This window comes from Pezoporus wallicus, unplaced genomic scaffold, assembly GCF_028554395.1.
Source record: "Pezoporus wallicus isolate ANWC-B61680 ecotype Strahan unplaced genomic scaffold, APGP_CSIRO_Pwel_v1 contig_8488, whole genome shotgun sequence".
Lineage (NCBI taxonomy): Eukaryota > Metazoa > Chordata > Aves > Psittaciformes > Psittacidae > Pezoporus > Pezoporus wallicus.
In genome coordinates, this window is record NW_026641095.1 from 136,548 (window position 1) to 164,534 (window position 27,987).

Here is a 27,987-nt window from a genome sequence, read left to right on the forward strand (position 1 = left end):
TTAAATAAAGACTGATCACAACCAAGATGTTGCTATGAAATTTGTATCATTCCCAATTTATTAGGCATAAGTTGCTCTTTAAAACTGCTCGTATCATACACGTTCTGCATCATCACTGATGAAGGGCACCGATTGTTGCTGCGGAGAAAGATCATTTTGGACTTGGTGAAGCAGCCTCTGGCCAAGAGGAAAGTGGTTCTAGAGCAAGATCTGAAAGAACACCTTAAAATAAAGGAGAAAGACAGAAAACTGCACATTTTTGCTTGGACCACACTTCCCAAAAGGGTTTCTGAGTGATGCTCATCTTCAACAGTGAGGTGATGGATTTGACAAAGGTTCTGATCTGCTTAAGGCTTCCATGGTCTTCCCACTCTCTGCTCAGAAACACACTGTCATGCTGGGTTAAGGGGTGGATGGTTCTCACTAGGTGCAGCTATGCTGCTCTTTCATTGTGCCCTTTAGTTTTACTCTTAAAAGGAGAAGAACAAGTGAAGGGGTCTCTGAGAAATGAACAAGATGGTGCAGACTGGGTGCTTGGAAGTACAAAAGTAAACCCTGCCCTTTCAGAACCGAGGTGAATAAATTAACTCTTGGTTAGAACACAAAAGCATTTCATCAAAGCTTTGATTCTCCACTGGGATCCTCCCGCTACATTTCCACTCTAAGCAGGGACAACGGGATGCTTCACATGGTGGGACACGCTCCTGAGCACGTGCTTTGTGTTTGCTCACTGGAGCCACCGCAGCTTTAAGGTTATTTACATCCCCTGGCATTTAAGTTACAAGATGCAAAAGTCTTTTAACCGCCTGCGTTTGTCGACACTGTCCTTGGAAATGAGGTTCAGCACTCTGCTTACCAAGAAAGAACCAAACTAAGACACAGCTCTGGGAAAAGAACAAGACACTGCTCCATTAGTACTATCCCCGCATCTACTGGCTTCGGTACAGCAAACCAAGTCTTTCTTCCATGATATTTTTCCAGCAAAGGGGAGTCCAAAAATAGCATTTCCTCCTCAGTCACTTTCATAAGTGGTAAGAGCCAACAAGTCAGACTCAGTAGCAGCTGAATATTGCACTGCCATTAACTCTGTGTACAGCTGAAGTCGGAGAGGCGTACTCGTGGTGTTGGGAGAATAATGACAATGCTGGCTCAGTGATGTGAAGACCCAGGATGCAAAGGAAGGGGAGAACACAACAGTACCAGTCACACACTCAAGCCCAGATACTGGCTTTTAGAGGTTAAAATTCATCACTCTCAACTGCGTGGAGCTGTGTGTCATCTGCATCCGTCATGCTGCTCTCTTGGGATTCATCTGTGCCAGCTGGAGAGAAAGAAACAGGCAAACATTACAGGGCTGCTGCACTCGGATTCCCCCAGGACCCACTCCCACAAAGCTTTGGGCTTCCCCTCCAAATGCTTTAAAGGCATGTAGCTTTTCCCCTTTTCCTTCTCGTACATTAACCCCTGAGAGCACGACCAAGTCTAAATGCTCTTTGAAAGGAATTCACACAAAGTCCATATTAACAAACCTCATTGCAAATCCCCACTATGAAGGTGTTTCATGGACAAACACAGGTGCCTTTTATGGCTTTCACTCAAATGCTTCTGTACCACAGACACAGCCAGCCCCACGCCAGGAAGTGAAGGCACAAACTGACTTACACCAGCCAATGTATCAGAAACAATTCTCCCCACCCCCAGCACCACCTTAACTTACTTTAGGTTGTCTCATGTGTCCTAAGAGAGCTATTGAACCCGGTCTGTGAAACTCATCTGCAGTTTAGAGAATCCCAGCCTGGTTTGGGTTGAAGGGACCCTAAAGCTCCTCCAGCTCCAACCCCTGCCACAGGCAGGGACCCCTTCCACTAGAGCAGCTTGCTCCAAGCAAGCCCCTGTGTCCAACCTGGCCTTGAGCACTGCCAGGGATGGGGCAGCCACAGCTTCTCACAGACAGCCTGATCCCGTTTTACTTTGCTTATTGGGCAGATGAAGTTGTTTTTTTTTCAGTCCTGGTTTAGGTGTCCCTTGGCAGCTCGGGTACTCTGTCTCCATCTCCTGGCCAGAAACATGTTCAGCCCCAGCGAGCAGCGTTCTAAGTAGCCCAACTACAGCAGCAGGGGGAGAAAACCCTGCTGACGCTTCAGGAAGTGCAGGGTAAATCTTCCTGTATTAAATTGCTTCTCAGTATTTATTTTCTATTACTACTTCAGTCTGCATCGAAGAGGTCAATAGTTATTACTATCCCCATTTCATGTAGCTACCCTTGCTTCATGGAATCTAAGCTCATAATAAAAAGCCAGAGCGAAACCCTAGCCACTCCTCTTCATGGATTATTCCCAAGTAGGACACTGGGAGTGTTTTATTTTCTCTCTCTTCAAATGAAGCCACTTCCATGACTTCTGTCAAGAGCTTCCTTTCACGCTTAGCAGGCCAAATGTTTTTACCCAACACCCAGTTTAACTTTGGACAAAGCCTCTACAGACAATTTCAGTTGCCATTCAGTCACCTTGAAATGATTTGAAGCTTCTACAAGGGAAGATGTGCAGCTCTGTGAACATTTTGCTCTCCTAGGATACTGTCAGCCAACCCTGAATTTATTGCATTTGTTATCTCTGTCCTACTCCATCTACACATTCTAAAGATCCTTTATTTCATGCTTACTGTAGGAAGAATGAATGAATTGCAAGTGAAGAGCCTCTGGAGTTCCTGCCAAGCAGCAGGAGCACTGTTCCACCTATTAACCCTGGGATTCTATGAAAGCTGAAATACCTCCTTGCATGAGAAAGGGCTGGAAATACAAACCTGATTCATAGGGGTAACATTCACTGATTTGCTCTTCTTGAGTTATTGGTTCCTCATCATCTGGAAGGTAACGCTTATCGATTGCCTCTTTAATCTGGTTATTGGCTCCTTTGGGGTCTAAGTCCATTGCCCATGAGAAATTCATTAGGGCCAAATGTGTTTGACCCAGTTTCTTATAAACCTAAAATAAAAGCATAAAAGGCTACACTTACATGGAGCTGCGACTTGAGGTTTTGGACAACAAACATAAGAGGCCACAAGTAACTGATACTTCATGAAAACCATAAGGCTTATGGTTATCTTTAAGAGGGTAGAGATGAAAGATTTATCAAGTCCCAAGGGAAACAGCAAGTATGTGTAGAAAGAGTGAGCAAGTGTTTCTATTTAAGACCCAAAATTAAACTGGCAGCTGACATTCAAAACCATAAAGAGGTGGATCTTGAAATAGAAATGAAGCTGCAGCAAGGTGGGGTTAAAGCTGCACATGCCTTGTCTTGGCCCTTCACCACGCTTGCTTTCTTGAGTCATGGTAACCCCCAAATCTACCTGTGGCTCAGGAAAAGTCCAAAGTCGAGGCTTCTAATGCCAGAGGCCCAGAGGACAGTCTGGGGAAGCATCACCATGTGCACACATGAATCCTGCACTCTCCCCTATAGCTCTCATTGAGCACTGGCAAAGGCAGGACCCATGGTTTGACTTGGCACAGCCATTCTTACATCCTCGTTTTAGCTCTCATTGGCAGGTGGGGAAAACAACAGGCCAAGAAGTGGCCCCTTGCTTGTCCTGCTAAACTGAAGAGCAGCTCTTCAAGACAACCCTGCTCTGCAGATTCCAGCCCACATTTTGCTGTAACCTTCCCTGAAGCTCTCCTTATCATAAAGGACAGATGAGCAAGTGCTTTATCTGTGGCAAGCATGTTAACAGTGAAAGTCCTTAACTTTGTCAAGACATGGCAACTGTCATGGCAATGTGGAGGTCCAGCTGCTCCTGACAGTTACCAGCCAACAAAGTCCAGCACAAATCCTTTCACCTCTCCATCCTGCAGATGAAGAGCTCCCCACTCCTGTGCTAGAGGCAAGTTTGTCCTGTTGCTTCCTAGTGAGCAGACACCCCACGGAAGAAAGCTGCAGACCATACTTAAAGCATATTAGCAGAGAAGACTGTGAGGAAGAGGATTTCTATTCCTGGATTACTTTTCTCTGGCATTAAACACAAAGGCTGGAATGCAAACACAGCTGACAAGCTGGTAATATCTTTTCCTGTGCTAGCCTACTCCATTAGCTTCATCAGAGGCTCCTCTGCCTGTCAAACAGATAACCTTCTACAGCAATTTAGGGAGACTATCAGCTGAAAAGAACACTGAGGCTCTTGGTGGAGCCTCTGGAGCGTGCCACAATACCTCCTTGCTCAGCATTTCTAACACATTAGAATGTGACTGAACATCCTGGTAGCTACACACACACATAAGCAACACTGCTGCCTGATGGATGGACTGTCCCTAAATGTTCTAAGGATTTCCACTGATCACACTGTTGCTGTTGTATCGAATCAAGTCCTAATAAAGTCCCACTTTCAGAGACAGATTCTGGCTGTGTGCATAACCACTGCATGAAGTCCCTTCACCAGGATCAAGTCTTGTTTTTAAAAATCATTCTCTTTCAAGTTGACAGTGGTGAAATCAAAGCAGGTAAAGAACAACATTGGCTTGGGCTGGTTGTTTTGTTTGTTTAAAATAGAGCTGAAGGCTGCCCCAGTAATAACTGGCTTCTGCATTTAAAAGCTACTACATAATAAAGCTGTGAGCAGTCAGCCTTATTTAAAGCTTTGGGAATTTTTAGAACACTGCTCCAAATGGAAGCGGCTTAGTGACAGGCATCATGTTTTCTCATCAGGCACACATCTCTGCAACACAGGAAACCACCACAGTTGTGATCCTAGTCAAGTTTTCCTTACCTTTCCTATTAAAAAGTAAACAAGAGACTCTTTGGGAACAATCTGTTTCAGTTCTTCAAGTTCTTGTAAAGCAGACTGAAAAGGAAGCAAAAAGAGCTTAGGAAGTACAAGCTACCAGTCTGCAGCCAGTTACAACATCACTAACCTGGGACTTAGCACCAGTGTGGAAAAATCATCTTGACATTTCCACACAGCATATTCCATTAAGAACAGTACAGCCTCACGAGAACCATCTAAAGGCCCTTTACATTAGTTTCTTATTTAAAGATTGTAGCATATTATAGCCCTATTATTACAAAAATAGAGCAAGTTTACTGGGCTTTGGTCTCCTACAACACAGTATTTGTCCAAAATACTCAGTGAAACTTCTACTTTAATTGTTGATACTGGAGCAATTTCTGCTGCTGTGACAGTAATCTGGCATTATCAAGAAATTCAACCTAAGAAGTTGAACCTGCTCAATCTGCAGTTAGAAATGAACAATGGTTTTAGTTATAAAAAGTTGCATTCAACCCCCTAGAACTTATTCATGTGAAGATAACTTCACGTTTGAGCTTGCTACAGAAACAGAAGCATAAACCTAACACTGGCCAAATTTATCACACCATCAGAATTCTTAGTGCTAATCCCCCAAACGTTTCATTTGGCTTTATGTAGTTTATGTGAACAGTGTAACTTGAGTCTTACAAGTCCCAGCCTGATGAAGAAGAGAGTCCAAATGTTTTACTTCCTAACACACCCCTTCACCACAGTCAACAAGTTACCTGGTGAAGGGAGCAGGCGTCAAAGCAAATGCTTCACATTGGCCTCTGCAAGACATGCTGATGTCCCGTTAGCTTCCTGCAAGCCCTGATGTCAATGTGTAAGCATTCAGCTTCCAGTGCATCCCCATTCCTAGCTACAGTGATTTAAAGATAACTTAGAGTTGTCAACAGGCAATCTTACCTTGTATTTCTCATTTGCAAATAATACAGAAGCTCTATGGAATTTGCATAGTGGGTTCTTGGGGTCAATGTTAATAGCTTTGTTTAAAGTATCCAAAGCCTTCTCAGATTTTTTCAGTGCATGCTGGACCTGTTACACAAAGGGAGAACAAGTTTCAAGGGGAAAATAACAGCTCATCTGCCAGACAAAACCAAATCCATTGGACTACAGGTACCTACAATCTGCTGCTTTAATAAAGATTTGTCCAATTCCAGACCAAGTCTTAACAGGCTTTCTCACAGGAAAACTTCACCTCGCCTCATCTCCACCTCAAAACCTTCTCCCTACCCAATGGGTCACAGAAATCACTGAACCTTTGGCCAGAAGTGGACTCAATGCCTTTCTTTGTATGTAAGTGAGAAGCAGGCACTGTCCCTGCATTACCTGACACAGCTTCGCTGCCACACAGAAAGCAAATCAATGCCAGCAGGGACCCATCCATCACACACAGCCTCAAGTCACCATCACAAGTATCTGAGAACTTCTCCACTTGTGAGGATGAGGCCACTGTTTCCCAAGGACTGCAGCAACAAATGGATAAATGACCAACTTCTCAAGCAGCCCTATAAATGAAATTGCACTGATGGGCTGAAGGAGCTGCCTGCTACTTGAACTTCATTTGGCATAAAGTGGCCTAAGGAAGAAGTTGTCACACCTACACAGTGATGCGAATGAGGGCAGTGCGGACACATAACCAGGACAAAAATACTGCACTGTGAAAGGTGAGATGGGTGCTTCAGCATTTTGTAGGAATGAGAATGCTTGGTTTCTTATGTACTGAGTATAAAAGCCCCCCATATAAATGGTCTGTTCACATTAACATCTGCACACAGTCCTGATTTTTGGATCACTACTGCTTTGGCAGACTCACAAACATGACCTGAGAGCATAATTTCACGACTGGCTAAAAGGAGTTTGAAAAGGAGAAGTGTCTCTCTTCTGACACATTAATCCTGTGGCTATTCATTTGTTTAGCACTTAAGATCCTCCCATAGGTACTCTGAACCTGGTGGGTTTTGATAAAAACATTCAGAGTGACTTTACTCAAACAAAGCACAGAAGCAGATTAAAACACAAGGAGAGAGTTAAGTGCAATCTACTTACTACTCCAATGTGACACAGTAAGACTGAGCTCTGAGGATTGATATCAAGTGCTTTCTGGAAATGCATTTCCGCCAGACTGAATTTTTCCTGCTTGTAATAAATCATCCCCAACCCGTACCTGCAAGCAGAGAAACAGCTCTCTCAGTAAGGCTGCATTCTAATTAAACCAGGCTTTGTCAATAGCACCTGGCAGACAGATTTGCCAACCACATCCAGGGTGGGAAATGATTTCTTGGGGGGAAAAAAGCTACATCTAAAATGATCTTGGGTCTTTTTGTTCAGTTGGATACTGTGCATAATTGGTATCTGATACACAGGAAGAATGGCTCAACAGCTACAAAGTGAAAAGCATACAAGGTTCTCAAGATTAAGTGACTTACACCAGCAGATCTAACTTTCATTGCTTTATACATACACAGAAAAAGCTGGAAGAAACTAACTGTGTCCTACGGTGTAATGGGACAGATCTCTCATCTCTCCAGCTGGAAGTGAGGAACAATCAAGTAGAGTGATGAGAAGTGCTGCCCAGAACAAAACAGCTGGGGTAACACAGCCAAGATTTGTGGAAACAAGAAAACATCCTTCAGCATCCAGCAGATATTTCTCCAAAAGGAACTCTGCAACACATGCAATAGGAGGGAGGTGAAGCCAAACTTACCATGCATTATAGTGTCTAGGGTTGACTCTGATTGCATTTCTGAAACAAGCTAATGCTTTGTCTAGTTCTTCTGTTAACACAAATTCATGCCCCAGCAGGGTGTAGGCGTAAGCATAGTTTGGATCAACTTGGATGGCTCTCTGGAAGAACTTGATTGCAATGTCATGCTCTCGTTGCAAGCTGAAACAGTTTCCTGCAGCACACCATGCCTAGTAAAGACAGCATTGCAAATTTAGCACACTTCTTACAACCCACATGAACGATGTTTGCGCTGAACAGATTTGTTTCCATGCTGCTTTACGTGATTGTACTAACTTCCTCCTAGATTAAAACGTAAAACAACAGTTAAGTTTCATTCCTAAGAAGCTTATAGGCCTAAATACACCTGAGAGCTAGACAAGCTGAAATAGAGAAAATGAGCATGAGGACACCCAGCACACTTGTGCCAATTAAATCCTTTGATGACTAATGACTAAAGCTTCTTAAGCTGTTGGAAAGGTTAGAAATAAAACATCTGAGCTGTGCAGCAATAACTAAGGGGAGATAGTAAATTTGCTTTCACTACACCTGACTGATGTGGAAATCTGCAGAGCCACAAATTTAGCAACAACCTCCCCTTTTACCCATTTACAGACACACACAACCTATTACTTTGCTGTGGCACCTATTAAAAGGTGGCTGGTTTTTGTACATCATGGCTTTGGATTACTCATGACTTTATGTTACCGTGCACTCCACAGGTTAATGAACTTTGGCATAAAAAAATGTGCAACATCATGTTTTAAGTACCAGTGAGTTAAATACAGCAACTAAAAGGTGGTACAGGAAGGAGACATTCCTTATCTTTGCATATTGGCAGCAGGAAGAGTGAGTAACCCATGATCTTCCTGGATGAATGATGCCAATGCAAATTTAAATAATCATTAACAGATAAAAAGGTTTCAACCTGTTCCACTGAAGCTGGAATTCCAGGAAGCCATCTCAGGCATCATCAGTTCAACAAACCAGTTTGGCCATGCAGTTTTCACAGGAGAATACACCTGAGCTAGATCAGAGCACTGTTCTGAACCACTGATTTTGCCACATACAGTTAATCTCTTCTCATTCAAGAGCACAGCATTTTATACCTCTGGTGAGTTTTTATCCATGTCTGTCAAATCCTTTGAGAGAACTGAAAGAGCAACATCCTTCTGCAGATGCCACAGCGTAGTCGAGTAGATCTCCATGCCTTCCACTCTGTAGTTTTCAATCCTTCTTACTTCTGAAAATATTCTCTCAGCCTAAGAACAGAAATTAAACCAAAATCCCACCCACCAAAGCAGAGCACACAGGTCAAGGTTACAAGCTTCACACGTCCAGACTGAGCATTCTCTTTGCTTTGCAAGTTACTACACAGAGCTCCAAGTCCTGTGACTTCCCCTCCAAGTGAAGGAAGGAACTATACCCCAACAGAAACACAGCCACCCTTCCTATGCTGACTCACTTTATGTTGCTGTTTTTAATCACAAGCAAGGCAAAAAAGGTACCCACAAAAAGTGTAGCATACTTTTATGGTCCAGTTCTGATCATGAGCTTTTCTGACAGATAAAGGTACTGCATTCACAGAGTGCTCCAGCCCTCCAGGCATCGTGTATAATAATTACGAGGGAAAAGGCAGCACGTGGTGAACGTGGGTGATGCAGGGATGGGGACACATGACAACACATAGATGTGCTTTACTTCCATGTGAGACAGCTACACTTTTTATCAACAGTTGCCTAATGAAGTCTTTCTGACATAATTATCCCTTTTATAAACTTCAGCTCCAGTTACAACACTTGAGGCACAAGAAAGGAAGCAGCAGCCTAGCTTTAGGAAACCATTATGGTCCATAGCTTTAATTTGCAAAATAAACACAATATAGAATCAACTGGGTTGGAAAAGCCTTTAAGATTACCTTAACTGTAAACTTCCTATAGCTTCCGCAGGACAGCTGCAGGTGTTGTGGAAAGCTATGCAAAACAAAAGGGAAAAGTTCCTACCTGCATATATTCTGCAAGTTCGAAGTAAGCTCTCCCAATTTGGCACAGCACCCAGCCAGTGTTGTAGTGGTGGGATGGTAAATGGCTTAAGATATTGATCGCTTCCTTGCAGTTGTATGAGCACAAGGCTAAGTAACCTTTCCCCATGTCACGAAGAAGGCTCATCAAACCTTCTAGGAGAAAACCACAGTAAATACAAGTGGAAAAGAAAGACAACTGAGACTTATTTACTTGATAATCCCTCCAGCTCTTCATTGTGACAGGCACTGCTCCTGACTTTGCCTATGAAAATCTTCCAGGAGATCCCACACACAGGCTTCTACACTCTCAATTTAGGAATAATATTCTAACCAGCAGCCTTTATAATGGAAGTCACATAGAAACAACTGCTTCAGCCAGCAACAGAACACTCAGAAACGCTCGAGTTCAGAGCAACTGCAGCTCTGCATTTACAGCAGCTATTCAAACATTTTGTTAGGTCTGAATACAGTTTCCACACGTCTGGTATCCCTGGATACATCTTCTTGCTGCCTGGAAATATTAATGAGCCAAAAGAGAGGAATTCAGCACTTTGTCTAGGATTTTCTGACAATCTGAATAAAGACTTGGTTTTAAACAAATGGGAAATATGAAGGGAGAACTGATTCTATAAACCTGATTTTGAGGGAAGATAAGTGGGTTACTCAGAGCTCCTTTGAGTCAGTTTCCAAGGATCTTGCCTAAAAGCATTTTAATCATTAATGAGGATCCAAGCTTGCAAGATGTAGCTGCTTACAATTAGCCGCTTTTAATACTTCTTCACTTGTTCTTTGGAACTAGAAGATACTGAATTCAACCAGATTTTATACAAAGGTGATAGCTGTGCAGGCCTACTGAAATAAGAAAGCAGCAAACACTGGTTTTTCTTTCCATTCAACCTTAAAACACAGTTTTACTCTAATAAAGTCCAGTAGGGTTCTAACAGACCTGCTGCTGCCTTCTGTAGCGTAAAAGCCTGGATCTGTGGTGCAACAGTGGAAATCTTCCCTTCTGAAATGATGGAAGAGTCCAGTTTGGTAATTTCCAAGCTGTCATTTAAGTTTGGTTGAGTTATTCCTCCCTTATTTGTTTTACTTTTTGTTTTTCTGTTTGGAATCTTAGGTGGAAACTTCATTTTTAATTTTTTGCTATTTTCCTGCAAGTAAGAAGAGTCAGAGTTACACAGAGAAGTCTTTTAAATGCAGAAAATCCAACTTGAAAGTGAATTGTGCAGAGTTACATGTATGCCTCTCTGCAGCTGGAGCCACCATGCCCAGCCACTTGACTTTTAAGCTCAAGTACACAGGCACCTAGTAACTACACTGGCTATTTAGTGGTTCCTTCTTAAACAGCAAACATTCACATCACCTAACTGCAGACCATGAGTATTTGTGCTTTGCTGTTCTGCTCTTCAAACAATGGAGCAGAACATAGGAAAATTACTTTGGTTTGGGGAAGAAAAGTATCTGCTCAAAACGAGTTCTTCAATAAATAGCTCTGAACACCACCACCTCTTTTCTAATGGGCTGACAGCTAGCAGCACCACTGCATTTGTAGTGCCAAGCATGTATCACCACAAGCATGCATCTTTGTATTTGATTATGATACTCTTCCTTCTACAGCTTTGGTTGAGCACTTGGCAGATTAAAACCCAACATATTATGGCATCATGACATGTTTTATACAGCCACATGCTTCATAAAAGTTCTGCTCATCACAGAATCTGTTTTTCAGCTGCTATACAGATGGGGAAAGCATTAGTCAGCACAGTGGCATGGATAAGAAAACCCCCAAGTCTGGAACACATGAAGTTGGTTACCTTTGTAGTAGAGCTATCACTAGTAAAGAGGCGAGAGCTTCTTCGAGGCAGTGAGTTTGGTGGAGCAGCAATTGTTGGGCTCAATACCTGAGGTGTTGTACTGAAAACAAGCAGCACATGGGGAAAAAAATAAGTTCTTGGCTCCATTTTTCGTAACCCCAGTTTTTATCTTTGTTTTAAACAGAGACACTCAAGAACTCTAAGGACAGATACTCCTAAAACTGAATTCCAAGAGGACTTCTTTCCTCTCCCCTTACCTTGTCTGTGGGCCAGAGCTCTGGGTTTGTGCAACAAGAACTGGAGTGACTTCCCGGCTATTTCCGCTCTGTGAGAAGACAGACTTCGTTCCAGCTTGGCTTATCCTGCTGACAGCCTGCATAACACAAAGTTTCTACTGGTTTGTTATTATGTCACTAAGGAAGCTCGATTTCTGCTCTACCAAATCTAGTCTGCTTAGCAACCACTGCATAAAGGAGGATAAATAGAGATGCTTTCAGTAAAGGGTGAGGTGTCCCCCTCATCCCCAGGAGCAACCATCAGAAGTATCCCTCATGCTACCTCTTAAAACATCAGGAAGTTTACCAACTTTATGCACATCAGCTGAAAGATCCAAAATCTCCATCTAGTGGCAAGAAACTGTATGTTGATTGTACAAGAATAAAAGGGAATGAAAAGATGCCATATTTAAAGTTACAGGTACTCGGAGTGAAGTTAACATGGAGCAGCAAGTTACTGCACATTGGTTGAACAACACCGTGCACACACACCCCTTTTGTACCTTTTATTTGACACAAGTTACAAGACCTCAGAGCAGCTTCCAGTATCTGAAGGGGGCCTATAGGGATGCTGGAGAGGGACTCTTCATTAGGGACTGGAGTGACAGGACAAGGGGTAACGGGTTAAAACTTAAACAGGGGAAGTTTAGGTTGGATATAAGAAGGAAATTCTTTCCTGTTAGGGTGGTGAGGCACTGGAATGGGTTGCCCAGGGAGGTTGTGAATGCTCCATCCCTGGCAGTGTTCAAGGCCAGGTTGGACGAGGCCTTGGGTGATATGGTTTAGTGTGAGGTGTCCCTGCCTACAGCACGGGGGTTGGAACTGGATGATCATAAGGTCCTTTCCAACCCTAACGATTCTATGATTCTACGACTTAGCACCAAAACGTCATCTTATATCTTCACACAGCTTCATAGAGCTAAACTGTGCACTTTGCTGTCTGGCCTGGCACAGCTGAGGTGTGGGAACTTAGAGCTGTGATACCTTGACTGTGAATGTGAGACCTAAGGAGGAAGTTCAGGCAGAAAAGTCATTGTCTGAAAGGCTTCCCAACAGGTCCCACCCTCCCTGCCTTTTAAAGAAAGCTTAAACCCAAGCTTTCTGCTTCCTCCAGGGACACTTACATTCAACTCTGTGATGGCTGTTTGGAAAAAATGATCTTTCACACACCAGGAATCAGAAAGAGAGATCAGTGGTGACACAAGCAACACCAGTTTATGCATTATCTGACTTCTAACATTCTATCCTTCCCTTCTCAGTTCCTTTGTTACCAGAGGCCAGTTTAGGCAGCCAGTAGCATGCTTGCCCACTCAGATAGGAAGCCTCTGGATCCATCCTAATGTTTCATTCATTTATGTAACAGTTTCCTAGGAAACTGCCTCCGTTAAGTCATGCACGTTTAAGCCACAGCTATACTCAACCTTTTCTAACTCAGGCACTTGAAGAGCAGAAGTGAAACTGGCCAAGTAATTATTTGCATTGGGCAAAGCAAGCAGCAGAATTCTAAGCTGTTATTAAAAGACATGTTAAATAGCTGTGTTTTGTGGAGCACAGATGCATCTGGACAGAAATCAGATGTAGGGACTAGTGACATTCACACCTCGGTGCTGTGGTGCCACATGGAACACGGACATGGAACTGTTGGAACAAGCCCAGAGAACGGCCATGAGGATGATCAGGGGCTGGAGCACCTCCTGTATGAAGACAGGCTGAGGAAGTTGGGGCTGTTCAGCCTGGAGAAGAGAAGCTGCGTGGAGACCTCATAGCAGCTTCCAGTGTCTGAAGGGGGCCTATAGGGATGCTGGGGAGGGACTCTTCATTAGGGACTGTAGTGACAGGACAAGGGGTAATGGGTTCAAACTTAAACAGGGGAAGTTTAGGTTGGATCTAAGGAGGAAATTCTTTCCTGTTAGGGTGGTGAGGCACTGGAATGGGTTGCCCAGGGAGGTTGTGAATGCTCCATCCCTGGCAGTGTTCAAGGCCAGGCTGGACGAGGCCTTGGGTGATATGGTTTAGTGTGAGGTGTCCCTGCCCATGGCAGGGGGGTTGGAACTGGATGATCTTAAGGTCCTTTCCAAACCGAACTATTCTATGATTCTGTGATCCAGCAAAGCAACAAAACAGCAGCAAATACAACTTGCTAGATGCAAAGCTTTGTAGTGCATGTAGTACACACTGAGATGAAATGCAGGTGAGTGCTACACTGAAGAGCTGCACTTCACTAATTGCTTCTATTATTCAGAGTCAGGAAAATTTACCTTCCTACACATGCACAGTCCACCACAAGCCAGTGTTTTCAACTGCACTGGGGAAACCTGGCTGGCCCTGAGCAACTACGGGATGGAAACTGGATCAGAGACACGAAACACCCTTTTAGCAGACGGGTTTAGCAGAGTCCAGCCCTAAGAGAACAAAGGCAAAAAACCCCAAAACCACAACCAAGAAGTGATAGAAAGCGCTGCAGTAATGTGAAGTGAAATCCACTTACAGGATGACACAGCAACCAACTGATGTGTCCTCAGCATCAAGCACGGAAATTCAAGTTCTATTTTGTGAGGAATACATTATTCCGTGCCCTGAGTTTTTACATGAGAGAGTTGGCCACCTATTGCACACTTACATCCCTCACACAACTTCAAGACTTACTAAAAATAGACAGAAAAATCCTCAGGTTTTTGTTTTTAGAAAGGAACAAATGGTTCTTCAACTGTCACCAGCATTCTACCTCCCATTTATCACTATGGCAACTAAGGCTGTTTCATAGGGAGTAAAAAAGACAGTTTTTCATGCCTTCTACACAAGAGTTACTGAGTGAAGCACTCAGCCCTCCACAGACCACAGCACCGTTTGGATTGCTCTGGTCTGCAAAGCAGACTTCAAGAACTGCATGCAAAAACCCAGTACCTTCAGCTCAGCTGAGGATTTCTGGATGATTTGAAGTCATCCCTGCAAATACATTCATTAAACAAACCTGGAGTTTTCATTCTAATTTTGGACTGTCTTCAGACTCCAGCTTGCAGCCTGAGGAGTTCTGAAGCCTTCACTGCTTAGAATCACCAGCATTGGGACAAGACAGGAGGTGGACACAGCACCTTCCTCTGGCTGTCTCTTGCAGCACCAGCTGATCAGCCTGCCCATGCTTGTGTATTTTGGGTGTGGAAAAAAGGGCTTGTTTTAATTAGAAATGGAAGACTATTGCTTATCATGATAAAAGGTGAGGAAACAAATCTGGTTTGCCAGCCAAAGGAAGTGTCACAATAAGCTGAAAACGTCTACAGACATCTTTCCTTGCAGTATTGTGGTGGCATAGAATCCCAGAAAGGTTTGCACTGGAAGGGACCTTAAAGCTCCTCCAGTTCCAACCCCTGCCACAGGCAGGGACACCTTCCACTGGAGCAGCTTGCTCCAAGCCCCTGTGTCCAACCTGGCCTTGAACACTGCCAGGGATGGGGCAGCCACAGCTTCTCTGGGCACCCTGTGCCAGCGCCTCAGCACCCTCACAGGGAAGAGCTTCTGCCTAGGAGCTCATTTCAGTCTCCCCTCTGGCAGGTTAAAGCCATTCCCCTTGGCCAGTCCCTCCAGACCCTGATGAAGATGTACTTAAAGCTGGTGAACTACATTTTATTTTGCTGTATTAAATAATTGTTAGTAAGAGCAGAGGATGGGTTTTTCTAAACATGCTTTGTAGACACATTAGACATAAATTAGATTCTCACTTAATAAACCCAAAACATTTCCACAACTTAAGGAGGCTTCAAGCAATTCCACACTCAGACAAATTGTCTTTCAAAACTCATTTTGCAGTGGGTAAATTGGGCTCTCCCCACTGTTAGTACAGTTCAGCCTACATGCAATGTTTTTCTATCTGCATTATGAATTCTTCTTTAAAGTACATTGCAACATCAAACTTTTAGAACAGCAACCCAGAATGCAAGATACCTTCTTTGAAGGTGCTCCTGTGGATGGCACATCAATTACAGAGGAAGAGTTTGTGTAGTTTTGTAAATAGGACCCATCTCCAGGGCTTGGGGTTTCTAGTGGCAAAATTCCAAAGCTGGAAGAAAACAAAGAGGAAGGTTCAGTGTCTGGATGCTAGAGCACAAGAGCTGGCCTGATCCTGTGGTTGAAACAGATCCAGATGATCTACTTCATTTTAGAGTTACTTAATCAATTGATGTTAACCCTCTAGTATCTTGCTCTCCTCATCTGAGATAGATTTTAACAGAAAACACTCCTGAAATCAAAAAGACAGAACTTCCTTTGCCTGTCTGCATAATAACCTAATGCAATAGACAGACCATCCAAGCATTAATGGCTTCTCACATAATGCTGTTTAAATACAGCACTGAGCACATGTTTACATGTCCTTAGAATGAAGCTATTCTTCAGGCTCTTAAGAACAGCTTTTCATCACGAAGTTTATCCCAGAGAGGAAACATACTCTTTTAAAGATTCTTCCAGTGCGAACATCGCCATCAGCAATACACTGAATCAACAGTTCCTCTCTTCTAATCAAAAACACCAACTGCTTGTTTAGAAAACAGACGAGATGAACACCAGGCCCAAAAGCAGTTACTGAGGTTGTTTTGCTTTTCCTTCTGCAGCTTTACAATGTGCTATCAACATGAGTGTATGGGTACATCGTGCACCACCACACACGTTTCAAACTCACAGCTGCAGACAGAAACTATCTCAAGGACTTACCTTGGAGTTAATGGGCTCAAAGCTGCAGGTCCTCCCAGTAAACTTCGCCCCGTTTTTGGTTTATTTTGAGCCTGTTTAGATAATATAGAAGTTCCTGACCCAAGAGGGACAGCATCTGGTGAAATTACAGCTGAGTCAATGTAAGACATAGAAGAATCCGTGCTCAAGGAGGAATATTTGGAATTGGAGGATTCAAGGTTGATTCTGTTCAACTCCTGAAACACAGAAGGTGGCTGTGAGATACTCGGTGTAGTTTCTACTCGGCATTCTTCAGTTAAGGTGGAAAAAACCCTCACTTTAAATACAACTACTTCAGCAAAACTCACAATTGTGTCTTGAGGCGTTTCCATCAGGACAGTCTCAGGCTGCCTGTGTGATACGTTGTGATTAGATACCAATGTTGTGCAAGTGTTAGGCAGGCAGCTGCTGAAGTTCTGGAGAGATGTTAACTTAAATGTTTGGTCAGGGTCTGGTTTTTCACCTGTAAGATTGGAAAGAGATTTAAACATAGTTATTCCTGAGTCCATACCCCAAATATTCAAATCTGAAACAAGGGGCAAAGGATTTTAGAAGGGGTGTGTTCTTACTTCATTGTTTAAAACCCCTTACACTAAACCAGCAGTGCTCTTCCACTACAAAACCCTGGACAACCAGTTTGATTAGAAAATGGACTTGCTATATATTCTCAGAAGCACAGTTTCTAAGGGTCTATTAACTGTAGGTTGCAAATGTGGTATTGTTAAATCCAAAGTAGCGAGAACGGAAGAAACCAAGACAAAAGCTCTAAACACTGGCACAGTGTTTTAAATGCATTGCTGCTCTCAAAACCACTCCCAGAGAATTCTGCTGGCATGTTTCTTGTTAATTCAATGAGCAAACGGAGTGTAATAACTTTGCCAATATAAATTGGAAAGCTTGACATAACCAGAAACATAGAGAACATCTTCACTGGGAATGCAGTTCTGCTGACTTACCTATTTCACATAGCGACTCAAAAGGGGACCAGAGGAAAGGATTTAAACTAAGGCTCTTTTGGTAACATTCTGATCCTTTGGCAAGCCGGTCTGTCTTGCTGCAAGAAGAATGTAACAGTTTATAGGGAAACTGAAACAGCACTTTTGTTCAAGATAGCTTTCTAGAAGAGGGGTTGAAAAACAAAAGCATGTTGAGAGTCACAGCAACATTCCTCACTGTTTCAAACCACAGAGCAATACTGGCTTCTTTTCAAGTTATTTGGCATATTCAGACACAGATGAAAGACAACAGAGTCCTCAAAAGTTACAGAAGCACTAGTAGAGCTTGAAAGTTTTCATTTTAGGAAGATGCTGCTCTCTGCAATGGCTTTTTGTCTTGTTTGCTAACAGCAAGCCCATTGCTCGCCTTCCAGCCATTTTAAATATCTATGGATGATGCTTTTACACATAACTCTGGGGCTAAACTGCATACCTAAGTATCTGGCTTCTTGTGAACTGGAGAACAGGTATACTAAAAATGTATCTGACTAAAACTGGACTTGGTTAAATAATCCCCCCTCTCCACAAGCTTTATTAGACACAATAGAAAAGCAACATTACCAGTAGACATGTCCCAGTAAGGAGAGCGTAAAGCATGCAGAGTCACCAAACTCCATCACAATGTCATCATGGCTTTTCTGTTTATTCAACACTCCACCAGATAAGATCTGCTCTCCTTCTGCAAGCCTTTGCAAAAAACAAGAGGTTTAGAGGGGTTACAAGGCTCACAGGATTGGAAGTCCAGTGTTTTCAGCCTGCTGCAAACAAAAACAGGAACCCACTGTCAGCGTTCACAAGTTTCACACCACATAGAAACTAGTTCCTGCAAAGTGATTTTAAGAGCTGGTGAATTCTTCTAGCAGCACAGAGGTGTGCAGTACTCTGAAGCTGAACAACTCTACTGGGATGGAAGAAAACCAAAGCAAACACTAAAACCCCAACAATACTCCAAAACCAGACTCATAATACAACATGACTTCCCCAGAAGTGACTCAGCTTAGGTAGAATACTAAACAGAAGGCCAGAAAGTCTTCAGGACACTCCATTTCTGAAGGTACTTTATCTAGTATCAAGCCACGACAAGGCTTAGTTTGGCTTTGTTTCTCAACTAACAAACATAACCTGTAAGGCTCCAGCAACACTGGAAGTGTCAAAAGAAACACAAGTCAAGACATCCTCACTACTCTAAAGATGACTGCAGAAAAGCAGCAAGATACCTTGCCACTGATCCTGTCAAGGTTAATTTTGATGTTGAATACAGCATTTTTGGACAGGGTTTCAAGATGGGTTTGTTGTAGGTTTTTAAAACCAGGTGTCTGTCTGCCATCTTCTCCCTCACCTACCCACTAACAGTAATAGGGGAAGAGGAACAAGTTTACTCCTTGAGGGAAGTGGCCCAGCCATTAAATTCAACTGGAAACACTTACTATGCAACGTATTAGAGAAACACAAAACCCAACTAAACCCTTCCCAGAGTGGTCTCCTTGAGACATCTCAGCAATCAATGCTTTCTCTCCCTACGCACCTCGACAGCTCCTTTGTAAGTTACTCAATACCTTTCAGAGGTTTCTGCAATATGGGCTAATGCTCATTAGGTCCATATCTGAAAGCAAAATGAACTGAACTTACAGCCTTCAGAGCTGGAAGACCAATGTATTACTAGTTTATGCAATATGACAGCTTTCAAAGAGAAACTCGGACAACAAACAAATGCATTTGTAATCCTGAACAGAACATGAAGGATTTACTTACTTGCTGAGGTCAACACAACATTTTGCAAGCAGGTATTTACACTGCGGAGTAGTACAGCTGTGTCCCTTTAGGAGCCTGTATGCTTTATAGGCCTTTCCTGAGCGGTAGTAACACGTTGCCAATAAAAATAGTGCTTCTTCTGAATGTACTGAAAACATAATTCAAATAACAGTTAGTTGTTTCCCCTTTTGATACAAGGAATTTGGGGGCAGGGAATAAAACCCAGCTAAAAACAAGACAAGAAACAGAGTACTGAGAGCAGTTCATTACCGCATGAAGTGCATTTCTTTATTTGTGGCCAGGTAACAAACTTCCATGTGCTATTTTCTTGCACGGTCAGACCAACTATAAAAGTGCTCTTGTAAGTGACAGAACTTTGATCCTTCTGGCTACCCAATCCAACTAAGCCATCAGCCACTTTGCTATTAAAGTAACAGCAAGCCAAGCAAAGCAGCCATTCCTAGCAGAACTGAGCTACTTTTTGCTGCCTATACTATTTCATTGGGAACATGGCTTAACTTTACTATTTGATGCTTTATCTATTTCATGTTAGGAAGTAGAGATACAGACAAGCTTTCCTACAGCTCCTCTTCCCAACTTGAGTCCAAGTTTCTAAATTCTGAAGGAAGCAGTAAAACTTTAGCAAAAAAGTCACCTCATCTAAACAGAAAACAGGAGTAATCAAGACACAAACATTTCTGCATGGCAGAAACCAGACGTATTTAGATTTGATGTCTGCTTCAAGACTTCTTCCATTGCAGAGATGAATTATGTACCACACTGAGAACATTCTATTCAAAGAGCTTGTCTTAGCATCCAGATTTAAGACTGAGGTCAGACTCACTGATTTTATTTGTCACTACACAAAGGACAGAGAGGTAACCCCTTTAAAACCTTGCAGGGAAAATCTCAGCTGAAACTTTAAATGCCAAAGGTGTTTTTGTGAAGCAATGGAGAACATTATCATGTTCAATGCAAGTCAAACATTATGTGAAATATCTGTTTCACTCCATTTTAACTGTTTTCTGTTTTAAATACAAGAGATATCCAGGTACACTCATGGATTATGTACAGCCATGGTGACCTACCCTATTCCTTGTACTCCCCCCAAATGTTCCAGTCAAATCCCTTGTGTAATAATGTACTGTAACTCGAAGAAAGGCTTTCCATAAAGGCAAGCAACTTAAACCTCCAAACAATTGAGAAACCAACATTACTTTCTACTTTTCAGAAGAGGCTACCATTAAATGGAATTCAGCATTTAAAGAACCAGTTCTGATGTTTGCTCATCTACCTACATGGAGCTCTTCAGAAAATCAGTATGAACATTGTACAAAAACCTGCTCCAACCTTTCGCTACACTGAAAAGGGACTAGTTTGTGCCATCACACAGACAGGAACAGTGCCAACTGAAGACCTAGAGAAAAGACATTTTATTTGCCTTATCCTAAAACCACCAGAAGAGAGTTTTGAAAATTAAAGTTAAATCAATTCCTTTATCCATTAATTTAACACACTTCCAAGTTCTGGGAAAATACCAAGCCACAGCCATCCCCACAAGGGCAGTAACTGCCTGTGGACTTGAAAGTTAATCTCAGGGTAAAATCTCTACTGCCAATATGGAGTCAGTGTATTCAAGCTCAGCAGCTTCTACTCTGTGGTATAACTCCTTATTTTAAGCAGAAGCCAGATGTTTTGTTAGCAGTTAATTGCTTGCACCAAGCGCCAGCATGCATGCTGCTCTCTCACAGCACGGCTGGTCACTGAAAAAAAGCACTCTGAAGTACTCTTGCAGAGCATTATTCTGCAAAGATAACGTCAGGATCAAGTCATTCATTTTTCTCTTGGCTGCTGCAATTACCTTCAATCCAGCATTTCCCTTCATTTCACAGTGTGCTGCATTCAGGAGAGATACATCATCCCTAAAGCACCATTTTCTTTATGCTCACCTAGATCATAAGGTACCTTAATATTCTACACAACATTTGTCATTTAAGCACCAGATGGAAGACCCCAGATTTCATGGGTAGCCCAGAAACCACTCGTGTGCTGGGCTGCATCCCCAGCAGTGCCGAAGGAGGCAACTCCTACTCTGATCTGGTGAGACCCCACTTGCAGCACTGTGTGCAGCTCTGGAGTCCTCAACGTAAGAAGGACATGGAGCTGTTGGAGCAAGTCCAGAGGAGGCCATGAGGATGATCAGGGACTGGAGCACCTCCCTTTGAACACCGCCTGAGAAAACTGGGCTGTTCAGCCTGGAAAAGCTATTAAAAAACCCTTCTCTCCCATTTGATACCATACAACAGATCACTGTAAACATTGTGCTCAGACACACAACTCCATTTTTTTTTAAGGAGATTCTACTGTAAAATAACATTACTGCTGTTCCATTATCTCATTTTCCAACCTAACTGCAAGGCATTCTTCTGCCTTCCCCAAGCAGCAAGTGAAACTTCATTATCACAACAACAGGAGTAAAAAAGTAGAAGCAGAGGCTCAACAATCCCAAAATCAAAATTGAGAGAAAGCTTTATATTTGCACAGTACATACCTTCTGCATATAATCTTTCTGCCAGGAACACGGCATCTCGGTAAGCATAGTGGTTAAGTGCTTGCCATATAGCAGCCTGCAAGAAAAGAAAAGAATCTAGATTTAGAGAGAAGCTTTAAAAATGAAAAAACTCATTAGCCCTTATGAGTTACAAAAGGCAAAGTTGAAAACCGAACTTTGAGGCGTAGGAATAGAGAAGGATAAACCTGCAGGCCAAGCTCTAGTTTTTTCAGCTATTGGTAAGGAGACTTCAAAAGACAAAAATCAAAACACCCAACTTAGCACTGAAGTCATGAACTAATCTAAGAGTGTTGCTCACTAGTTACTACATGCAACTGTCTATAAACCTCAGCCAGCATGCACTGAAATAACAGCGAGGGCTCCCAGTTGCTACAAATGCGTACCAGCATGAATTACTGCAAACTCCCACCAAACAAGGCCACAAAGAAAAGGTAAGAACAAAATCCACCCCGCAGCTGCTTGCTGTACTATTCCATTCTGCCCTTAGGAAGGGCAGAGGGGTGGGACAGAGCTGGGTGCCCAACCCATTTTACTGGCGTTATGCATAAATCCATGTAAAGCATCTCCTCTTGAAACATGCTAAACCAAAACTGAACAGGACTGAAATCACGTCAGTGTCTCAGGCTGTCGATACAAGCCCTTTGATTAAGTACTGAGGTACGCAGCGCTGTCCTTGGAGGGATATCAGTGTTCCCTTAAGAATCAACATGAGCCACTGCTTTTTGTGTGCTCTTTGCTCGGCAGCCACCTCCCTCCTGCCACTAATTAGGATCACGGAAGAATGCAATGCAAATGAGATGGACAAACTGATACACGCACACATACATCAAGGCAAACCTGCTTCTGCCTTTTGCTCCTATCTCCATCCTTGGTCAGAACCAGCTACCTGAGTAATGGTACCATCACCTCTGTTCATGAACACCAAGCTGAAGACTTTGGACCTATCAGTATTTGGCCAGACTCAAAACATGGCATTACTCCAGTGAGAGGCAAACCAAACGTACACACAGGAGCACAAACTGTGGATACCACTAAAGCTGCTGTCACAATTGCAGTGCTGTCATCATTCCTGAGCTACAAGCAAGAGCTGTCCAGCAGAAGGGCTGGGATATGCAGGGGTCACAACAGATACTCTGCCCATTTTGTTCAGATCAGATTAGAAGCCTTATGTTATCTGGAAAGAGCACATTACAATTATACTAGTCTGTAAAGATTATATTACAATTATACGCCCATTACAAGTAGCAGCCTGGATGCTGCATCATATGCAGATGTTTGTGTTCTGAGGTGAGCAGGCTGGTACCAGGACTGTGGTTCCTCCCTACCCATCAGTCTTGCTCAGGTTCCAAAGCTATTTTCTATAAGGAGCAAACGGCCATTTTGCAGCAGTTTTGTTACTATCAATCCAAGCAAGATCTGAACTCAGGAATTCAAGGCACTCTGGTTTAGTACTTCAATATTCATCAGAACTGAAGACAAACAGAATTAGCTACTAATACCTATCAGACACTCCAAAACGAAAACAGATCTTCCAGAGCTAAAGAAATAGCATCCTGCAATGCTATTCCCAGTAGGAAAAGCAAATGCCAATCCCATCTGAAAAAACTCAAACATCACAGACTTACATGTACCATATGCTGCTACTTCCAACACAAACTTGACAAACACAGGGTGTGAAAAATGTGCAAGTTCTCTTCACGGGAAGCCTACACAGTCTCCATGAACACTACACCCCAGAGGCTCCAATTACTATACACAGTATTATACACAAAATCTCAGAGATACTATTTTGCTTCTATCAGTAGGTCCCAACAACACCCTTTAAAAGTCAACAGGTACTTTTAAGCTTGTGTGAAGATACTTGAAAGTGAATTCTCTCACTTTGATTATTACAATGCAAACCCCTTATTCTTTCTCCCTGGCAGTATTTCACGCTTCAGATAACTTCAGCCAGAGTCTGCCTCAAGTGATTACTCCCTTTTACCTTGAAAAGCTCCAAGGCCATACATTGTTCTGGGCAGTGTGGCACAGAAAGCATGAGACAGAAGGACAGTGTTAAAATCTTTCACACCATACCCAAGTTAGAGCAGCCTAAAGTCTCCTTTTTTTCCTCTTGCTCTCAGCAGCAGCTCTCCCTTTACCAAGTCACAAGTGACATTTAGCTGAATCTATCCACTTTGTGCCATCTGCAGGTTAAAAGTGCTGTCTTTACAGGGCTGTAACCCTACATGCTTACAAAACAAAGGCATGGGGGTGGTGGCAGTGGTGAAATCAGTGTCATTTGACTTCTCAAACAGGAGCAAGTTGCCAGAAACTATCTTGCCAAAGGCTAAGAGAGGACACAAGTGATTTTGCAGCCACATTATGAAGTTACACTACATACTGGCTCAACTAATTGTTGCTGAGAAGAGTCCCAGTGCAAGCAAGATGTCAGCTGGTAGTATCCCTGTAGTAACTGTCATTTTGCAACCCAAAAGGTGCAAATCAGACTCGTGCCTCCAGCAGATGAATGCTGAAGGCAGGATCCTTGCACACACTCTCCTACAGTAGCAGGAAGAGAAAAAGAAGGTGGCAAGGAATCACATACCTACACAGTAACCATTTTCTATGAGAACAGATGCCTAAGGTATGACTGTGTCTCAACTACGGAAAAAGAACATTTCTTGTGCATCTTTTAATCAATCTCTTTAGTAATTTAGTTTGTTCTAGCAGGAGTTCAATGCATCTACACAGCATTACTGGCACATAACTGCTAAACCACACCAGAAGAGTGGTCTGAAGCAAAGAACTTTAGGAGCATTTATGCAATAAAAACTACTTAATCTAAAAGATTTCAGAGCAGGACACCACAGTACAAGCACAAACACAATCCAAACGCAGCCTCAGTTTCCTCCCTATGGCAGTTATCAAGTTTTACATGGAACCTGTCGGCAGAAGCCCAAAGCAGTTGCCTCCTCAAGAGTGTGCAAAGAGCCCGAGATACTTCAGTCGTGATTTCTGTTCTTGGGGCTACAGATATGGACAGGAAGGAAGCTTGAAGAGTTGCAGAGTCTTATTTAAGTGTGCTTGCAGATCAGATGAACCTCCAGGCCGTAGTCACTCATTTTAAAGATGAAAATGGAAAGTGAACAGGGAATTCCAAAACTACCATACCAACCACAGCTGGGCAGCAAAGACGCCTCAGAGAGGAGAGCAAGAAAAGCAAAGCAGATTGAGACAGGTCAACCTTCCACCTAGAAAATCCTGTGCATTGTCCAAGTGTCACTTCATACATAAGCCAAAGAGCTCTTGAAAGACAGGTGTTCTCTTCTGACAGTGCTATAGCTTCGGAAGTGATTTTGAAAGCTTTACAGCCTATTGGCATGCTAAGCAGCTTCTATCACAATTTAAGACTTCTCCAGGGTGGGCAGAGGGAAGGAGACTTTTCTGTGATAAGCTGTGCTGCATTTACCAGGTATGCATCAAGCGAGCAGAGAATGGCACTGGGCGTTTTCAGCCACCACAGCAGCCTGGAGCTCAGGCACCGTTCAAGTGGGTCACAGCAGATGATCACCTTGAACAGCTAAATCCCAAGGGAAGCGTTCATTTTGTTTCCAAGCTGTTTTTCAGAAACACTTGGAAAGCATCCAGTCTGCTTCTCAGCACATGGGATACAAGGCTTTACTTTTGAGCTGAAGACTTTTAAACTGACCACATCAGGATGAAAAGTAGAGGTCCGCTGTCTGCGTGAACTCTTCTTTGCTGGCACTTTTGTTCATCTTAAAGGATTAAAAGAAGTTAGTAAAAATCAAATCAGGGAAGAGGATGCCTTTTGGGACATTAATTTCTTGTAACACAAGGCAACACACACAGAGATGGGAATATTTACCATGTTTTGCCTATCAAAACTGTAAAGATGACAGTTTGTTCCTGGAATGCTAAGCCCCGCAGACATCCGAAAGGCTGAGAGAGAACAGACAAATAGACAGGAAAAAAATCTCTGCAATGACAAAAATGAGAAGTAGTGTCAAACTGTCCAATCAGAGCACTTTAAAAAAAATCAGGAAAACAGAGCTAAATCCGCGGATTCCAGCTAAAATGGGGATTCAGAAATGCAATCAACTGCACCCAGATGTGCACAGTGAAACAGAGACCACTCACTGGAGTGAATGGTCTCACACCAGTGAGAAAACAAGCATGAGCTGGGTGGGAAAGGTGCTGCAGTAAAGCTGTCCAGTATCTACAATGCTGCTCGTAGCCATGGCACTATGGACCACAGGAACCACAGCAGAGCCAGGCAGGACTCAAACGCTGACCTTGTACTGCATGGTGCACCGGCGGGCAGGTCCTTTACCGTTAAAAGCAAGGATACGACCAAGGCCACAAAAAAGAACAAAACCTGAACTTCCCAGTGTTTCTGTAAGCAAGGAATAGCAGCACAGCTAAGAGCTGCAGAACCACTGATAAAGGAACTGTTTGGTATTTGAAAGCAGGCAGAATCTAAACAGGTATATTCAACATAGCAAAACCTCATGGAAACAGCCAAGCTGATGAGAGCTTAAGAATGGAGAATGACATTAGAGAGGCCTTCACCTACCAGAAAAATGAGCACAAGACTGCATGTTTCTACCACGGAACTCCCAGAATGGCAAATATTTTCCACTTGGTTTGTCTAATTGGCACAGCGCTGGAAACACTAAATGTTGTTTCCGGGCATTCACTCTGCAATGCATTCTTGCTTCCTCCTCTATCGTAACCCCGTGTTTTCCTAGAATACCCAACTGGTACAAAACAGCCATCCCAGCTCCAAGGGTAACAGCAACGGCGTAAGTGTGACCAGTGCAAAGAAGGACCAGGTGGAATTTCCAGCTCCGCACTGACCCTTGCTCTCCGAGTGGATGAGCAGAACAGTGGCATCAAGGATACAAACCCCTGGTCTACAAGAGCACCGTCACCATCTTGCACGGAAAAGATCAGGTCAGCAGGGTGGTCTTCCAGAGGACAAGTCTTTCTTCCCTTCCTACCTTTTCACTAAAAGGAGGGAGGAGAGCTGAAAGCATGCATTGTCATGATGCTCATTACAGAACAGAGTCATGTACTACCAAGACACTTACGGCAACATGTTCCCACCATAACTAGAAACAAATCCACCCTGTTGAAAGGCTAAAACCCAACCAAACCACAAGAACATGGACACAAAAAGAAGCCTGATTAATGGAGATTACAGAATAGGTAGAATAATGGGTGTACAGGCAAGGCAGAAAGAAACAGCAACTCTTATTTCAATGAATCATGCCTTTTAAATGGGAAGACTGAGGACAAGAGCAGGAAGCCCATCAGGGTCACTGCAGTGACACTAAAATATGGAGGAAAACCAAAATCTATGTTATTTTCTCTTCCAGGTCTCCCATCCATGTGAAGGAACTAACTCCTTGGGAAAAAGGAACGTCCTTCATCTGCATCCCACGTCCGGAGCCGAGCGTGCTGCGAGCATTTAGAAACGAAACGGCAGCAAACGCAGAAAGGTAAGCGAGATGGAGAGAGATATCAACAGGTCTCCCAGGGGATCCACCGGGGGAGCCGAAAGGGCCTTTAGCAGGAGGCCGCAGGACACCGGCAGCTCCTGGGGTGAGGCCGGGTCCCCCCGTTGGGGATCCGGCAGAGGAGAAAGGGCGAGGGCGGCTCGTCCCAGAGGCGCAGGGGATGGGGAGGGGACGCGCAGAGGAGCAAGGAAGCCCCGCAGCCCTCCCGCAGCCCTCCCGCAGCCCGGCCAGCGGGGCGGAGGAGCCGGGGCTGGCGGTGGAGAGCTCCCCGCGGCCCTGGCCCGCTCCCACCGGCGGAGGGGGCCCCCGGGGCCCGCAGGCCCCCAGCCCCAGGAGCGGCCCGAGCGGAGCGGGGCCTCCCGCCCCAGAAGAGGGCCCGGCGGCGGGGAGGCCTCCCCCGCGGAGCGGCCGGTGCGGCAAGGCCGGGTTCCCCCCGCCAGGCCGGGCCGGGCCCTGGGGCCTGAGCGCGGCGGCGAGCCCGAGCCGCCCAGGGGTCGGTACCTGGACGGGTTCCTGCAGCACCGTCATCCTGCTCTCGCCGGCCTCCTCCGCCGCCTCCTCGCCGAGCCCGGAGCGGGGCAGCCCCGGCCCCGCCTCAGTGCGTGTCCCGGCAGCGGCGCGGCGCGGCCCGGCCCCTGCTCATTTAAACTCCCAGCGACCGTTACCGGGGCAGGCGGCGGGGAGGGAAGGAACGAGGCGCCGAGTCCGCCCGAAGCTAGCGGCGGAAACAGCCGAACCGTCCGCCGGAAATACCCGAAGCTTCAGGCGGAGAGAGCCGAACGCGGACGGA

General features: G+C 44.0%; 1 protein-coding gene across 6 annotated transcripts; it reads right to left on the minus strand.

Moving 5' to 3' along the window:
• Positions 1–29: 29 nt before the first annotated feature.
• On the minus strand, positions 30–27,981 carry CDC27 (cell division cycle 27). 6 transcript variants are annotated; one of them, XM_057421983.1, is made up of 19 exons: positions 27,699–27,978; positions 21,655–21,730; positions 19,104–19,251; positions 17,913–18,038; positions 17,313–17,410; positions 16,665–16,819; positions 16,339–16,553; positions 15,574–15,688; positions 11,617–11,750; positions 11,360–11,459; positions 10,489–10,696; positions 9,523–9,692; positions 8,629–8,781; positions 7,502–7,710; positions 6,844–6,961; positions 5,701–5,829; positions 4,756–4,830; positions 2,803–2,983; positions 30–1,321 (listed from the first exon to the last, which is right to left on the minus strand). In XM_057421983.1, exons 1-19 carry the CDS (start codon positions 27,723–27,725, stop codon positions 1,239–1,241), a joined length of 2,520 nt encoding a protein of 839 aa, XP_057277966.1. In that variant the 5' UTR covers positions 27,726–27,978; the 3' UTR covers positions 30–1,238. The 6 variants fall into 6 exon arrangements, with proteins under 6 accessions (XP_057277966.1, XP_057277965.1, XP_057277968.1 ...); XM_057421982.1 differs by having other exon boundaries at positions 9,523–9,695; positions 27,699–27,977; XM_057421985.1 differs by having other exon boundaries at positions 11,617–11,732; positions 27,699–27,976.
• Positions 27,982–27,987: the final 6 nt, after the last annotated feature.

Bases quoted from the DNA above. Each gene is read 5' to 3' on its own strand.
- CDC27 (XM_057421982.1), bottom strand. From the start codon at position 27,725: ATGACGGTGCTGCAGGAACCCGTCCAG. The intron at 21,731-27,698 runs GTACCGACCCCT...CTTTTCTTGCAG, and splicing joins TGCTGCAGGAACCCGTCCAG to GCTGCTATATGGCAAGCACT. The intron at 16,820-17,312 runs GTAAGTCAGCAG...CCAATCTTACAG, and splicing joins TGAGTCGCTATGTGAAATAG to GTGAAAAACCAGACCCTGAC.